At 35.4% G+C, this 18,359-nt stretch overlaps 1 protein-coding gene across 3 annotated transcripts in view; it reads left to right on the forward strand.

Annotated features, from left to right (window-relative positions):
- Positions 1–18,359, forward strand: part of ARAP2 (ArfGAP with RhoGAP domain, ankyrin repeat and PH domain 2) — a 213,979-nt gene that overhangs the window by 183,744 nt on the left and 11,876 nt on the right. For all 3 annotated transcript variants that reach the window (XM_042936649.1, XM_042936650.1, XM_042936651.1), the window contains 4 exons: positions 5,086–5,168; positions 6,240–6,275; positions 8,218–8,281; positions 13,635–13,769. In XM_042936649.1, the coding sequence (XP_042792583.1) occupies positions 5,086–5,168; positions 6,240–6,275; positions 8,218–8,281; positions 13,635–13,769 (318 nt within the window). The remainder of the gene's footprint in view (positions 1–5,085; positions 5,169–6,239; positions 6,276–8,217; positions 8,282–13,634; positions 13,770–18,359) is intronic.

Consider the following 18,359-nt stretch of genomic DNA (forward strand, 5'->3'; position numbering starts at 1 on the left):
TTCCATTATTTTAGCTCGGTGGTTTTGCTGACAGACTTTTATTTAAAGAGGATAAGTCTCTTTCATTTTAGCAGTACCAAATATTCCTAAGTATGACAATCAATACAGTTTGGCTTTTTATAGCGTTTTCCCCCAAGCTGATATCAATTTAAAAATCTGCCACAGGAAGCTTGTTCGTGGACAAGTGATTTTTTTTTCCAGACATTGGTTTTGTGAGATAATGTCATATTGTTTAACAGAATGCGTTTTAAGAATTTATATCTTTTTGAAAGGATCAACCTTCTCAGTCTAAGATAATTCATATAAATTGGTAGAGAGTGACAGTATCAAGTTTAAAAGAGTCTAAACGACTCTTTTAATGACTCTTTTAAATGACACTGTCTAAAAGTGTGAGGGGGGGTTGACATAATTTTGAGATATTTCTCATTTTTCAAGCTTTTATAAATTGACAAAAATTGTGTATATTTATCTTGTACACGGTGATGTTTTGATACAGTGATTACTGTAGTCAAACTAATTAACATATCCATTACCTCACATAGTTATCTGCTGGCTCTGTGTGTGTGTGTGTGTGTGTGTGTGTGTGTGTGTGTGTGTGTGTGTTGAGAACATTTTAAGATGTACTCTCTTATCAAATTTAAAGTTTGTGGTACAGGAGTATTAACTATGGTCACCACACTATATATTAGATCTCCAGAACGTTCATTCTGCATAACTGAAACTTTATACCCTTTGACCACTGTCTCTGCATTTCCCCCAGTCCCTGGAAACAACCATTCTACTTTATGCTACTATTTTGACTTTTTTAGATTCTACCTATAGTGAGACACACTATTTGTCAGAAAGACACTGAACTTTAAGGACACTGAACACATTTTGTTTTTATAACAGTGACCTCAGGTTATGGAATTATAATTACTGTGCTTAAAAGATGTGTTTGTACATCTGTTGGAATAAATTAATGCAGCTGATACTTTTAATTTGCACATTCAGGCAAGCAGAGGGGACTCGACTTACAGTTTTCCTTATACTATCATTGTTTTCAACACATGATTTTGTGTGGCTGGTTATTTTTTCATGTTGCTGGTCTGTCCCTTTTAATATTGATGGTCGAGTCATTGGCAATGTTAACATTTCAAATTATTTTACAGTAAATAAGCAATAGTGCAAATCTCCTTATTTGAATAAACATTTGGCTCTGTTTTTGACAGTTTTACCATTAATATGTGTATGCTTGTATATACTTAGAAAATGATTTACTGACAAGGAGGTAGAAGTTACAAATTGAAAAGTGTATTTAAAAAGACTACGTGTTAATTAGAGATAATTTATGAATGCTCATTAACAACAAATTAGGGTAATACACAGGGGAAGATATATTTTGTTTTGAGAGTTTACTCTGCACAGAAAATGTTAATTAAAATGTTTTCAGACTTGATTTACATAAAAGGTGATAAGTTTCAAAGAATATTACCATTATACTGTTAATGGTGTGAAAAAAAAAAAAAACAAGTGGGTAAGTGGGGGGGTCATTAAAAGTTTCATGCACTAATAAGCAAACTCCTTTTAGTGCAAGAATAATTTCTTAAACACACTAATTTAATTGGCTTAGTTAAAAACTTTGTTTTGAATTATAGTGCCTGAGTAACACATTAGAGACTTCCTTACAGCCTAGTATATTGAGCTTTTTGAAGAAATTCTCCAGAAAATCCACATACCAAAAAAGAGAATTGTAATAAACCAACAGTAAAGTTACATTGCCAAATGAGATTTCTTTTTATAGAACTTTCCGTTAGTATCCTTGCAGTTCCACTTTATGTATATTTAAAGACTGAAACTAAAAAAGCTTCTTTCCACCATTGCTGACTTCCACACAAATTCTGTCATTAGTGGCATAAAGTAATGAGCTTACATGTCAGGAGTGGCTTGAGAATCAGTTGTATGACTTCAGACTCTCTATTGCCAAAAATACTTCAAAATGTAGGCAGTCCTGGCCCTACTGATGTCCTGTATAAACTAAGACTACCTGCTTCATCAGATGATAATAGTGAACATTGATCTCAACTGTGCAACTCCCATTTTCCCCATACTCCTGGAATTACTGCCTCTCACCCTACCTGGCCACTTCCGTTGAGGCGGAGTCCAAGGGAACAGGAGTCTCTCAACTATGAGGAGGGACATTCAGCTCAGGTGCAATCCAATGTAGTCTCTGACAGAGATGGCCAGGAAGCTCCACTACTATATATAATTCCTAAATTCTCTTTGCTTTGACTCTTTCCGACATGAAACAGTTACTGCTTTAGAAAGCTACCTCACTGCTCTTTATTAGACTTCAGTGTTACACCTTAGCATTCAGTAAAGTAGCACACTACAAAAAAGTACCTCAAAACCAGTCCTCAGTCAGAATTAAAAGACAAAATACATAAACTACTAGAAAATGACCTCAACAAGAAGTCAGGTTTTTATGAAGGAAACTACAGAACTTCACTGATAGAAATAAAATGTATGTAAAGTCTGATATTTATCTATAGGTTTAATGTACTTGTTTTCAAAATCTCAAAGGAATTATTTTTAGAACTTGACAAAAATGATACAATAATCACCTCAAAGTGTAAACAGATAAGAATATTTGTAAACATTTTGTTGATAAAAAACAAAATAGTTGTGTAGTATTTTGCATCCAACTGTCATGGTCTACAATAAAACTAAAATAACTTAGATAATATGATCCTGGCATAAAAATGAACAGAGATAGCAGTAGTATCATAAAGTCAGGTAATTAAGAATTAGTTTTGGGGGGCACCTGGATGGCTCAGTCGGTTAAGCATCCAACTTCAACTCAGGTCATGATCTTGCAGTTCGTAAGTTCTAGCCCCACGTTGGGCTCTGTGCTGACAGCTCAGAGCCTGGAGCCTGCCTCGGATTCTGTGTCTCCCTCTCTCGGTCCCTTCCCTCTCACCTCTCTCTCTGTCTCTCTCTCTAAAATAAGTAAACCTTAAAAAAAAAATTAAATATTACTTTTTTTAAAATACACCATCATAAATGCATATCTACAGATAGGTTTGTTTAATAAGTAGGGCTGGGATAATTGTTAATTTTTTTTAATTTAAATTCTTGTCTATACTGTATATAAAATATATATTCTAGATTAACAAAAGAATTAACTTTAAAAATAGCAACGCTTCTCATTACATGGTCATGCAATTTAGTATTTGTCAGCTTTCAAGTTGAGATATAGTTAAGAAAGTTCAAAAGGAAAAAACCGTATACTTGACTCATAATAATAATAACCGTAAACAGCGAGCAAAATTATTGAAAACAATTTGTGTAGAATATTCCATTTAAAAAGATAAGGCAGTTTTTTTCTTTCACATATAGAGAAGTAATTCAGACAAATGTGTAAAGATAGATAAATTGTTGACCAAATCAAAAGTGAAAATTGCTAATGAATGTACATATGAGTGTATGTTTAATTTGAAGTAAATGTACCCTATCAGTTTGACCAGAATCTTACTCCTGTTCTTAGCCTTTGACCCAGTGATTTCATTTTTAGAAACCTCGCCATAAAAAAAAAAAAAATCCACAAATATATAGTTTTTTAAATTATCTACCATGATGATAATAGCAAACATTGATCATCGTGACTAGGAGTAAATTCATCATGGCCTTATCACCACTAGTCACCCAAGCATTCTTCCTGATAATCTTCTTGCTTGTTTTTCCTTTATGCTTCTTCTGTATTCTCCTGACCTGTTGTCTCTATGGAAGGTGGTTTATAATTTTATAAACATATTTTCCATCCTTTACTTCTCAGATTCGACTGCTTTCATGAAGACGTCATAGTAATATGTTAACTTGTATGGAACCTAGTACTAATTTCAGCTAAATGTACTTTGTACTAAATTTCAGCCAATATTTGCTAAATGGGCTTTTGTGTACTGTCTTAGAATTCTTACAATTTGTCTATATTGCTGTGTCTCTGAAGCAATATGTTCTAAGTCCATAATAACAGCAGCTGTAATTTATTGCACACTTTTTTTTAATGATGATTACTGGACTAAACAGTTTATAGGCATTTGTCTTATTTAATCTGTAGAATTATCCTTCACAGTAACCCTTTCCTTAGTCAATAATAACCCTATGAAATACTATTTTTATTGTCCCTCTTTACAAACAAGAAGAGTAAAGTAATGTGAGGTCACAAACTAAGTAGCAAGCCAGATTTGCACCCAGGTTTCTATATCTCAAACCTCTTGCTCTTAGCTATAAATGCTATATGCCTAACAGTTTAAAATAAGAGATTGCCTTCAGAATTTTTAGGATATGGGGAAAGCATGTGTTAATAATTATTCCTGTGGCTGTTACCTTTATGAAAGCTATTTCAGGTTATCCAAGGATGAGTAATAAAGTGGGTGTGGTTTGATAGAAGTTATGATGGTCTGTGTTCAGGATTTTTGAAAAATAGTGGTTACAGATAATAAGTATGTTAGGATGTGTATGGAGAATAATTGATTGGGTGGATGTAAATTATTTTAATAGTCTGCTTTCATGAGTTATTTGTGAAAAATTCTATTAATATGGATACTTCAGATAGTTCAATATGTACCCATCAGGGTTCACAGTATGTTTTCCTTCATTCTTAAATCCAAAAAGTACAGAAGGTCATAATGCATTTGGTGGCAAAACCTAACATGAAAGTAGTTGCCTTAGTTATATGAATACAGGACACTGCCCTAGGTAACACTGATGGAATTATACCATATAATGCATGTTGTGGTTTTAAAATTAAAAAAAAAAAATTGAAAAGTAATTCTGATATATATCTGGTCCTAGATATTTTGAATCAAAAATTGTTTTTGTGTATGCATATATCCACTTCTGTAAATGTACATGCGTATCCAAAGTTTTCTATTTAAATCTATAACATTGTAATCAGAACAATCTTCATTCAGTAAAAACTTGGTGTTACATCCGTAAAACATTGGAGAAACTAAACAGTTCTAAATCCAGTCATTAATACTCCAGGAAAATATAAAGGTATTTTGAAAATCCATTTAATTACAACTTACTTTGTTTTCCTTACAGAGTAGTAAATATGAGAAAATGTTTTCCCTCAGTTCAATGAAGTTTTATCTTGGAGTGAAAAGGAAAATGAAGCCTCCAACAAGGTAAAGTTTGAAAGGGAAAGGTTTTTGAAGAGTAAAAGCTATAGGACTATTTGTCTATTTAAGGATTTGGAGATCAGAGGCGTTAATCAAGCTTTTTATAAGTTAAGCTTTAGACAAAATCTTTGAGCTGTCACAGACATGGCAGGGGGCCTGTTGCAGATCAAGGGAAATTATGTGGGCAGATAAAAAAGCCTGTTTCCACTGCAGTCAAACCCCTTGGTGATTGCATCTCTGCTACATAAAGCAGGAAATCCCCAGAAGGTCCTGTCTACTGAAAAACACATCGGTTTTTCTCCACATTCTGTTTCTTGATCAGTCTCCCAACCTGGGGACATAAGGAATGTTCCAGGAAATTCTACACTCAGGAAAACAGCCTCTTGATGCCTAGCTATGTAGTTTGCCCTTTTCATTTTGCCAAATTTGGTAGTAAACCCACAGCACATAGGTAGCCGAGAGCGAGTGGACCCCACTTATAGTGTCCCCCTCTTCAACATTTGAATCATGCCAGCATTTGGTTTATTCCAATACTTCCTATCACAGTTTAATTTGAATTGCTAATTACATTTGCAAGAATACTTTTCTTATGAAACATTTTAATGAACTGTTATGTGCTTAGTTTGGGATTCTGTTACTGAAAATTTTCTCACTTTTGCCTACATGCTTAATTCTAAACCCAGAACATACACCTGTATTTCAGTTGACGTTTTCTTAATTTCTCGCAATATCAATAAGACAATGTATAGATCCTCTTATTTTGGCCATTTTCCTAGACATCTATCCTTCCTCAGCCAAGAGTATCTTCTGAGAGATTTCCCCACCTTCCCATAACATCATATAAGACTCCTTCCCTCTGTCTCCCTTCAGCGTATTTAAATTTGTAGCTGAACCCCTCATTGATCATTCACCTCTACGTCAGTCATACCCACTGAATCATCCCTCGTGGGGATCTGTTCTATATTACACATTGCCACCATTAAATATCACCTCCTTAACATCTAATCCTTCTTTTAGTTTTGTACAGTTGATATTTTTTAATATGTATGTTTATGTGTTTTTTCCCATGTGATTTAGTTGGGGATTGACAGCATATTCCGAAAAACATCACTGGTAAGTTAACTGCTGGCAGTTTTTGGATTTGAGATATTGATAACTTTACTAAACAATGTTATCGGCAGGTAGATCTACAGATAGGAAATGTTTCACCTAAGTGAAATTAGGTTGTTTTGTTTTTGTTTTGTTTTTGTTTTAAGTATTTTTAGTCTGAGAAGAAGAAAATAGATTTGCTTCAAGCTTTAGGTCCATTTCAATCCTATGTGTCCTACCTGCCAGTGCCTCTTAAGAGAAAATATATCTGATTTCTTCCTAGTTCTTTTATGAGTGTGGAATCCCAGCTTTTATGGAATAAGCAGGCGGAATTCAGTTTCATATGAAGGAAAAGAACTAGCCAAAACTGAGTATAAAAAAAAAAAATCTTAGCCTCAAACCATTTCTTTCCATATATGTACATTTTTCCATTGATCTCATAGGATCTAGCCAGTCTCCCTAGAGACTATACTGGATGTCTCTTTCTTCAGCCCTAGCTGTGTCTGATCAATCACTAAGCCAAACTGGATCTGCCTCTTAATTATCTCCCTTATCAGGCCACACCTTCATTCATCTGCATGGTTTTATTCTAGTCATCCTAAGTGTTCTTCATGCCTTTAATTTTATTTTTGTTTTCTAGAATATTCTCTACCCAACCACCAAAGAGGCTTTCTAAATGTGTTGTGTTTCTTTCCTGCATTAAAGCTCTTCAACGAATCCTATAGCTAAAGGATAACATGCAGGATTGTTGGCACAGCGTTCCATGAGCTTCATCTCCCAAGGCTTTCCCTTTTTTACTTACTGATAAAGCAGTAATCTGTGATTCACCATACATCCCTTCGTCCTTCATCTCTGCATGTTCAGTGTAGATAGCCCCTTTACTGAGCCTTCTTCACACTATATGCTGCTCCCATACCTCCCACTCCCCCCACTCCCATCCCCTTCCTGCTAATGTGGTAGACACAACCGTCATTCTTTCAGGTTACAGCTCAGATGCCCCAAAAGTCTGATAACTCTCCCCTCTAATCATTACTTATTTCTTCTTGGCATCGATAGTATTTTGCACACATGGGTGCAGAATTATAGAGAGGACCGTTGTTTTGGACATGGTAATGGAAAGGGACAATGTCTTTATGAGAATCTAATGAAGGAAGCATGAAATTTTTACAAATTTCATGTTGACGTTTTTTTTCCCAAATTGTTTTTCATACAGGAATATAAAGAGTATGTAATTACATTGAAATATCCAGGTCATTTTAACAACACTTAGAAAAAGAAAATTTTCTAAGAAAACTTTATCGCATCCCCAAGTGTGCTCTTTCTGTATTTGTGTCAACAATACTTTCTCTTTTTCTCACTCTGCTGTAATTTATTTGTTTACGTGCCTAGCTCCTCTAATAGAATGTGTGAACCTTGAGGGCAAGATCTCTGTTTTATATAGGTTTTCAATAAAAGGTTACTGAGTCAGTGTTATTGGACATGCAGTAGTAGTTTTTCATTTGGTTCATTTTTCATGAGTCTTGCGGGTATTAAATGTTTATAATCCTAATGATGGAGACAGTCTAAGCCTTTTTACAAAGTATGCTCTTAAGAAAATGTGCACATATTTTTCGTCTTACACTCAGAGTTTCTGGGGGAAAAGATGTGTTTAACATCATGTACATGAAAAAGTAAATGACAGTGACCTTTCTGCCTTTCCAGAAATATTGCCGATCATTCTTCAGCAGTTACCAAAGCCTGTAGCTGTATTTTGTTTAAACTAGCATATTTATACTATTATTTTGATATTGCACATTTAACAGAAGCCTGAAGCAACTTATACTGAAATACTCCCATTTTGATTGTATTAACTCATGAATCAGGAGAAACCCACAGAGGCTTCTGATCATTTAATAACCAAACAAATACACTGGAGAACAGTCTTCTGGCTTTATGAATTATGTATTTTATAAACCTTGTTTTACAGGCACATTTGTTGTGATAACTTACAAACTCAGACGGAGTGGATGGCCAGTGTCTTTATCGCCCAGGTACGACATCTGTCTCAGCTCTCCAGCCAAGTAGAACGACTGCTTGTAGGAAATGTTAGTGGGATTTCAAAAGCCTTTTTAATAAGAGTCTTATGTGTATACTTTTATTTTCTCATTCATGTTTTTTTTTTTTTTTTTTTTTGTAATGCTTATTTTGAAGGGGAGGGGCAGAGACAGAGAGGGAGACACAGAATCCGAAGCAGGCTCCAGGCTCTGAGCTGTCAGCACAGAGCCTGATGTGGTGTTTGAACTTAAGGAGCCATGAGATCGTGACCTGAGCCGCAGTCAGATGCGTAACCAAGAGAACACCGCCCCCCGCCTCCCCCGGGCGGCCCTCATATGGTTTTTCAAACATACGAGAATCCAAATTGATCCATTACCCTTTGAAAGAGAGTTACTCTCTTTCTAGAGGCTTCTTTTTTGGTGCTCCAGCAACTCCTTACCTTTGGAGAGGTGTATTGCTTCAAGATGGTAGTGTAAGAAAGAGGGACCTGTTTACCAGAGTCCCACATTCATCTTCATTTAGAAAAGCGTGCCTCTTTCTTCTTCTTCTCCCCATGGCTCACCTACTCCCCCCACTCTAGCCTTTCCAGAAACAAGGACAGGAGCCCACATTTCTTTAATACTTACTCTGTGCTGGATACTTCAGAAGAGCTAACTCTTGTATTCTTTGTAACAAACCATGCATGACGTTGCTTATAGATGTTTGCTTAGCACCATACAGTTTAGTAGTTCAAACCCAGGAGTGCCAGAAGCTAATACCTATACTCAGTTCCCCATTTAGTCTCCTCTCTAGAGGAGGACTCTGTCTTTGTGAGAAGGGTTAATAGTCTCATTAATAGGATTGGTTTTCTCCCCACTACCTTGTCTGGCTGAATTCCCAGAAGGGCTTCCCATAAGAGCATTGAAATTCACTGGTAACGATTAAGTTGCCACTCTTTATTACTGAGGACGCACTTCCCTGTTTCTCTTATAAGTGGGAAGTTAATTCACCCCCAAGTCTGGCCCTTACTTGTTTTGAAAACCATTTTCTGTGTTCATTTAATTTATTAACCTTTCCAGTGGTTAATAAACACTGCTCTTCTCAGTCTGACGCTGAGGTTACTACCTGAAAACACATACGCAGGAAAAGACTTAACTTTTTAGAGATTTTTCCTCTTTTTTGTGCCTTTTTAGAAATTCAGATATTTAAGTCCTTAAAAAAAATGTAAACTAGATTTGAAGTGTTTTAGTAAAATTGGAACCCTAGAGTCAAAAGTATTACAGTGTCTGTGGTACAACTACTATGATTTGTTTTTATGATTGAAGTCACTAGTCTCTGTGGTTGAAAATCAAGGTATAAATAGCCAGAAAGCAGAGGTTGCTCTCATGGACAGCTTATTCCCCCCTGCCTCAGCTATCCTTCCTTGTCCTGGCCTTAGGGATTCAGCCCAATTACTTTTCCTCTGTTCTTTCCACTGCTTAGGATTAAGGTAAACAAAAAGGCCTTCTTGGATTTAAGGATTTAATGGCTCACCTCCACAGGGAGGCAGAAAACTAGCAAATGTTGTTTTATATATGTGTGTGTGTGTGTGTGTGTGTGTGTGTGTGTGTATACATATATGTTAACACACACACCAACAGTTAAGTGCTTCTTACAATGAGTTCTTACTGGTGTGCAGAATACTTTTATAATATCCATCCCCATTTTCACTCCTGCTTCAAAAGTCCTTTAGATTTCACCTGATGTGTCATTCTCAGAGAAACTCTCCCTGATCTTCAGACCAGTCAGATCTCAGGCTAGAGGAACCCTTAGTATTCTTTACCTCAGTTGTAGCACTAATTAGAAAGTACTGTGTAATTAGATTTTTCATGTCTGCCTCTCCGACTAAAATGTACACTTGATGACAAGAAAGGCTCTGTCAGTCTTATTAGACCTAGATGTATACTTGCACCATAGAACCCAATCCCATTTACAAAATACATGCTTAGGTAGTATTTCTAAAATAAGACAGGGAGAGAACATAATTTGACAAAATTTCAAATAGATCTTAGTGTGATACAATAATAAGCAACAGAAAGGAGAGGATGTGACTGGGGTAAGGAAGGGCACTAACTAGGAAATGTTCTCAGGAAAATGCCTTTCTAAACAGCTGACAGGTATGCTGACACCTGTCTGAAATTAGGGAGCAGGTAATGCAGGTATGCAGGAGTGGGGAGAGTGTTCTAGTATAGGGGCCAGCAGGTGCAAGGTCCTGAGATGTGGTCATAATCTTTGTTCCATTAACATCATGAAGGGCTGTGTGAAGAAAGATATAAAAGATGAGGAAGGTAATAAGCAGATCATATAGTCCCAGTTTATGAATTTCCTCTACCACTACACTTCCAATATCCCCTCCCTAACTCACTGATGATCAGTTCACTGATTTTAAAAATTACTAGTAATCATTAAAGAATTTCATTTTTCTACTAGGAAATCTACCACCCTCCCTGCATTTTACAGCCACATAAGTGAGGCTCCCTTCTCTTCCAACTATTTCTTCTGATTACTAAGAACTTTTCTCTAGTCATAAATACTCAGTGTGCCATACTATATGGTCAATATAGAGGAAAGGTGAGAAATAATCTTCAGAGAGTGAGGAAGCCAATTGCCCAAAGTAGAACTTCAACTTAATGCTGAGTGCTTACTTGAAATTTAAGGTTAAATCTGAAGTGAGATGTATCTATAAGAGAGAGCATCTTTCTCTCTTTCTTCATCGGTTGGTAGGCTCTCTCATAAAGCAAGTAGAATTGGGTTTAACCAGTTTGGGGGCCTTGCCAGGCAGGGATGATGAAAGGAAGCAGCACAGGATGTGGAGATATTTATAAGGAGGTGAGTATCCTTATAGACTGTGAAATCTAAGACTGACTCTGAAGGAAGTGGAGGGTAATGTGGAAAGTAGAATGATGGTAGAGACAGTAGAGAAGTAAGAGAATGGATTTGGATGTCTTAAGGAGTCTAAAGGGGTGAATGAAGCTGAATAAGGTGTAGGAGGTCAGGGTCAGAAAGAGAGAGAGGCAGGCTCACCTCACGTTCATTGCAGCATTACTCACAGTTGCCAAGGTATGTAAATGACCTACGTGTCTAAGGACGAATGGATAAAGAAAAGATCCGTGTGTGTATGTATATGCTCCCCCACACACATTCAGATATTATTCACCCTCAAACAAGAAAGAAGTCTTGTCATTTTTGACAACATGGATGAATTTGGAGGACATTATGCTGAGTGAAATAAGCCAGACAAAGACTGCAAGTATCACTTACGTGTGGAATTTAAAAATGAAAGTTTAACTCATAGACACAACAAAGTGGTTGCTGGGTGGGTAGGGAGAATAGGTGAAGGTTTACACACTTTCAGCTATAAGATGAATAAGGTTTGAAGATCAAATATAAAAAATGGTCACTGTTGATACAGTTAATACTGTATTGTATAATTGAAATTTGCTAAGAATAGAACTTGAATGTTTTCACCAAAAAAAAAAAAAAAAGTGAGGTGATAGATGTATTAATTAACTTAATTGGGGGGAATTCTTTCACAATGTATACATATATCAAATTGTCACATTGTACATTTTCAATATCTTACAGTTTTGTCAGTTATACCTCAAGGCTGGAAGGATGGGGAAAAAATAGCGGGAGACAGAACTGAAGATTTTGGGGTGTGATCACTGGTTATAATAATGAAAGTATGATCCTCAGCCATGTGATCCATAAAGTGTAGGACCTTTAAGATCATTTATAGAAAACTATGAATGTCATAATATATTCCTCAGATACAGTGTTTTGTACTGTTGGGGAAAATACCTCTTGGATCCATCTGATAAGAACTAGTTAGCCAGTACACAGAACACTGTGTATATCACGTCAGAAAAAGCAAGACTGTGTTTGCTCTTTGATTTCTCTATCATTTAACACATGTACTATATAAAGTGTAAGCATAATCCATAGGGTTAGTGAATTCCTTTCCAGCCAGTTTTCTTTTAGCTTTACATGTTGGGAACATCCCAATTATATAATATCAAAATTATTTTTACCAAGTTTAGGGCTTTGACATAAAAATAGCATTATGAAGCTTGTAACTTTCTTTCTGAAATATTTTATAATCTACCATTATAGATTTGCTGAGCCAAAATAAACACTTCACTAAAACTCAAGGGTAGATCTGATGCATATACACTCAGTCTCATAATAAAGATCTGCACTGTAGGATCATTGAAGATTAAATGAGATTTTATTTATATGTAGTATATATGTTGTGAGATTATATACACTGATAATCACAAAGTCTGGTGGTGTATGTCCCTTAATATAATCTTGCCATTATATATGGGTACACAGCAAATACTTGTTGAATCCTTTGCTATAAAATACATTAAAATACTAATTGAAATAAAAGGCAGGAATGTGCTGAATCTTAAGAATAGAGAGAGAAAAAAAGAATAGGTTTTAGCTAGACAGTTTACCAAAAGGCTTTCATTTCAACAGAACATCCATAAAGCTTATCATTTTATAATTGGTATTCTGTAGTTCTTTCATAGATTGTTGTCTGAAAATCAATTTCCTTTTGCCAACTTCTGGAAAGTTAATCTACCCTGAGGAGTAGAAAAATTCTTTAAATATTTTTCTTTTATATGCATATCTGATGGATTTATCACTCAAGAGCTTATATTTTTACCTGTGGATATTTCTCCCCAATGCAAAATTAATTTTTCTCCAGTCATATCTATAATTGCTCAGTTGGCCGGAATATGTAGTCAATAATTTGAGAACAAATGTGCCATACTCGGTTGTACAATGATTTTCAGTATAAATGTCTGTGTGCAAGGTAATTTCTTTGGAATTCAATTAGATGAAAAAGTAACATTTTTCAAAAGGTCATAAAATGAGGCTGATGTTTCTGATGGCCATGCCTTAGGTTGATTTGAGGTCTATAAGGTCAAATTATTTTTACACTAAAATTGTCTTTAGTAGAGGGAGAAAATATGTGCATAGTTACTTTGATTACAGGGCCTAGAAAAATAGACAAGTGTGTTATTTTTCTCCCACAAAGAGATTTGCCAGTTTCATCAAATATTTTCCTCCTTTTGATTTGATAAGTAGTACATAAGCCATGTATTTGAAACTTTGAATGGAGACCTCAAAGTTCTGTTCACTTAAGAGTTTTACATCCTCAAGCGATGCTGCTACCAGAGTCAACATCATAGTTACAAATGGCATTCTCATGGAAAGCAGAACATTTGATTTGGAAATATGGGAAAAGGAGCCAAGTAACTGTAACATGATCTACTACATAATAAAATAACACACCAACAGCGAGAAATTGTGTTTCCACAGCATGAAAATGACATATTGCCACCAGCTGGAAAGGAACGAAAACGTTCTATAACCAAAAATCCCAAAATCGGAGGTTTGCCTCTAATTCCAATCCAGCATGAGAGAAGTGCAACCCAAGCCAGGAAAAATATTGAGGTAGGTTCAGATTTTATTTGTTTTATATTAATTATAACTTTGGTTTTCTTATGTCGTAATATGATTCAGTACATTAATTGTTTCTTTGGCTTCAAAAACTCAACAGTAATCTTTGTAAAGCATGGTATACAAATCATATCCTGCAAGAAAATATTATGTATGAATAACCCTATGCTCCTCTTTAAGTTTTATCTCTTAAGTTTTCTTAAAGAGTTTTAATAATGTCATTGGCAGGCCAATTAAATATGCATAATGCCACTTATTTTCTTATCTGTAACATAGGCAACTTTAAATATGTATTCAGAGGTCCACATGGTAAAATTACAGTCTCAAATTAGTCATACAAGTTCACTTCTAACACGCTTAGGATGAGCCCAGGGCCAATTATGTCTGGATCCGTAGTAACTATACTTTCTAGTAACACAGTCAAATCCCAGTGGTTTGGGAACTGATGCGGTGTCGCAGTTAATTTAAGGAACTGCAAGATGACCCCTGAGCGTCAGTAAAAATGATGTGGCATCTTTCAGGACAGCGGCTTTGTTCTCCTTCTCACCTTGAGGGGCAGGGGCGGGGAGAACATAAGTAGCATCAATCTTCACTTGAAGTTTAGTCTCTTCAGGAAAGGACATGAGCTGTTTGCACTTAAACCTCATTAGATGCTTTGGGAATAATACATGTTTCAGTGCTTTAGTTGAGCCCCTCCAAGCAAAAAAAAAAAAAAAAGAAATTCTTCAAGCCTAGGTTTGGGACTGAGTGGTTTGAATCTCTCAAATTTTAAAAGACTAAAGCTATTTTAACTTAGTGATCAGATTTAAAATTTTTTTCTATGTATATCTTTCCTTGAACATTTATCCCAATGTAATATTCCTCTTCACTAAAAGATAAAAGCTTTGAAATAACGGTTTATTTCCTTCTGCACTTATATTAAAAAAATTTTTTTAAGCGTTCTGCACAATTATGGGTTCCTAAAATAATCTAGAATTTCAAAATTCTAAGAGTCCCATTTCCCAGGAACTCACATTAGGAAACAGTTTAAACAAACAAGACAAACCTGTTACCCCAGCTTCTCTGACATTGCCTTGGGATGAGTTATGGAGCAAAGCAAGTCAAAAAACATTAACCAGTATCCAGTATAGGATTAGGATGATGACTAAATATATAGTATAATAATTTGTTAACTATTCTCAAATCCAGAATTTCAGAGACAATTTTTTTCTTTTTTATCATACTTAAGATCAGAAAACTGATAAACTCCAAACTATAAAGACCTTGTGATAAGCTCTTAAAATAATTCCATGAAATATTAACTGCTAGAAAATTTATGACTAAGCTAAATTAACCTCTTTGTAAATTTTGCACACGGGGTGATTCAACAAATTTGGCAGAGAAAGATTTTAAATGCTCTAGTATTGGGAAAACATTGGAAGTTTAAAAAGCATTAAAACACTATTAATAGAAATTGAAAATTGCATATGAACCATTAAAATGTCACAGAATTAGATTCATGTAAATATTTAAGAAAATACATTTATAAAATAATCACTTTTGGTCCTTTGTTTTAAAAATGGAAAATGGCTTAAAATACTGCTAAATAGGATATATTCATAGTCACATCAGTGGATGTATTCAAGAATTGTTTTTCAAACAAGGTGTTGGCAGATTGGCAAATTTGGTGCTTTGGCCATTTGGTAATGCCCCATTTCATGTCTTGGTTTCGTGAGGTTTTATTGAAAGTTGGAGGAGAATACCTCACTCAGGCAGGCAGTCATCCTGGAAAAATCCACTTCCAAAATTAATTGAGTGAATTAGTAGTGAGCTAGCTGAATAAGCCAGAGAAAGAAATGGGCCAGAGGAGATCACACACGAGTGCCAAACATGGTACTTAAGAATGCACACACCAGAGGGGCCCCTGGGTGACTCAGTCGGTTGAGCATCCTACTTCGGCTCAGGTCATGATCTCATGGCTCTGTGTTCACAGCTCAGAGCCTGGAGCCTGCTTTGGATTCTCTCTGTCTCAGAAATAAACATTAAAAAAAATGCACATACTAGTTCCTACCTGTGATTTGGCTACCTCCGGAGTTCATTGTACTCAGCCTCTTTATCTGCAAGCATGTAGGGATAATAAAAGGCTCTACCTCATATGGCTGTTGTGAGGATTCAATGATATCATAGTTGAGAATTTATTAGAATAATGCCTAGTACATGGTTAACATTTGAATCAAAAGAATAAGGAACTTGGAAGACAATATGGGATAATTATTTCAAAAAAATTTTTTTAAGAATATTTGTGAAACAAATAATGAGCAGTGAAGAATGATGAGCAGTTCAAGCAGGAAATGGTGATCTAGAATCTTACCCATTAAACACTTCTATATAGATATTTTTCCAGGGAAGACTTGCAGATTGCTAACAGACACATGAAAAGATGCTCAGCATCACTAATTATCAGAGAAAGGCCAATCAGAGCCACAATAACATAACCCCTTACACCAGTCAGAATGGCTAGTACCCAAATAACAAGTGTTGGTGAGACTGTGGAGACAAAAGAACCCTGGTGCACACTCCCCTGTTGGTGGGAATGTAAATTGGTGCAGCCACCATGGAAAACAGTATGGAAGTTCCTCAGAAAATTAGACATACTATCCAGTAATTCTAATGTGTATTTATCCAAAGAAAATGAAAACATTAATTCAAAAAGATAAATGCCCCCGTGTTTATTGAAGCATTGTTTATAATAGCCAAATTATGGAAGCAGCCCAAGCGTCCATAGATAAATAGATGAAGTGTTATGTATGTATACAGTGGAATATTATTCAGCCATAAAAAATGAAATCTTCCATTTGCAACAACATGGATGGACGTAGAAGATATGGTGCTAAATGAAACAAGTCAGAGAAAGACAAATGCCATGTGATTTCACTTCTATGTGGAGTCTGAAAAACAAAACACAGAAACCTGCCCATAAATACAGAGAACAAACTGATGGTTTCCAGAAAGGAGGGTTGGGAATGAGCAAAATGGATAAAGGGGAGAGGGAGATACAGGCTTCCAGTTACGGAACTAATAGATCATGGGAGTAAAAGCACAGCACAGGGAATATGGTCAGTGATAGTGTAATGGTGTTGTAGGATGACAGATGGTAGCTACACTTGGGGTAAGCACAGCACAACATAGACTTGTCAGATCACGGTGTTGTATGCCTGAAACTAATGTAACATTGTGTGTCAACTATACTTCAATAAGAAAAAAGTCTATATTGCTCCTTAGTTTTCCCTGGGTAATAGATGCCAAGTAAGTCTTACCGTGGTTGATATTTATTTATAAACTCCCAGTCGTATCCCTGTGCTGGTTAGCCATCATTCTCATTAATCTTTCATCTTGGGGGAGGGGTATTTTGTTTTGGTAAAATATACGTAACATAAAACTGTTCATTTTAATCCTATTTAAGTGTAGTTCAGTGGCATTAATTACATTCACATGGTGCAAACATCACAGCTGTCTCCATATTTTAACGTAGTCTAATGAAACTTTGGAATTAAGCTAGGTACTAAATATTTCATCAGTTTTAGAGGAGATGAAATGTATTTCCCTGAGATATATAAGCATAATTTTTTTCACAAAACTTCAAGTTATAAAATATATTTGTGAAAATATTTATATTCAGCCTGAGTTTGTATGTTTTAATTTCACGTCTGGATTGAATGGAATTTAAGAAAATAAAAAACTGTGTTGCATATTTTAAAAATTTTAAAACTTTATTCAATATTTGAAAGGTTAGCAATCATATCCTAAGTATAGGCACTATACTGGGTTCACATTCAGTGAACAAATCAAAACCCTCTGCTTGCATTGAGTCAACTTGGTAGCAGGGCATTCGGATAATCACACGAGTAAGCACTGCGGAGAAGAAGAGAGAAAGTTGGGGAGTTGTCTTTTAAACATAATTATATTGAGTGTCTCTTCCATTTATGCCACTCAGTGTCACACATAATACCAGATTAAAATTTCATCTTGTTTCAACATTCATAACTCAAATTCTCCTTCAGATATTTGCTTTCTAGGTTTTGCACCTTTTACCAGGGAACTTTCAAAGACATTTCTTCAATTCTTCTTGTGAAAAGAAAAATAACTTCTTTTTCTACTCCACCTACACTCTGATCCAGTTTGTTGGGTCTCCTTCCTTGTTCAGTGGCTCCACACTGCCATATGCTTGATTGTCTGTTGTTTGTTCCTCTGTCTTACACTTTATTCAGTTGTTGTGCTCTGATAATCTGCAGTCAGATGCTTTACCCCTGAGCTATATCCCCCAACTCTTTGATGATCTGATGAGAGTTCTGTATGCCAGAAATTGCCCAGTCATAAGACATCCTGAACACTAGTTAAGAAAGCACGCCTTTATAGTTCAGCGAATGAACGTGTGCTCTAATTCTCGGATCCAAAAGTGAGTTTTAATACATAAATATATATTTAATATTATCAATGTATATTTAATATTTATATTTAATAGGAATATATTTAAGTTATATATTAATACACATTAATTTCAGTATTTTCAGTTATTTCAGTATTTTCAGAAATACTGGATCTGCA

Source organism: Panthera leo, chromosome B1 (assembly GCF_018350215.1).
Source record: "Panthera leo isolate Ple1 chromosome B1, P.leo_Ple1_pat1.1, whole genome shotgun sequence".
Lineage (NCBI taxonomy): Eukaryota > Metazoa > Chordata > Mammalia > Carnivora > Felidae > Panthera > Panthera leo.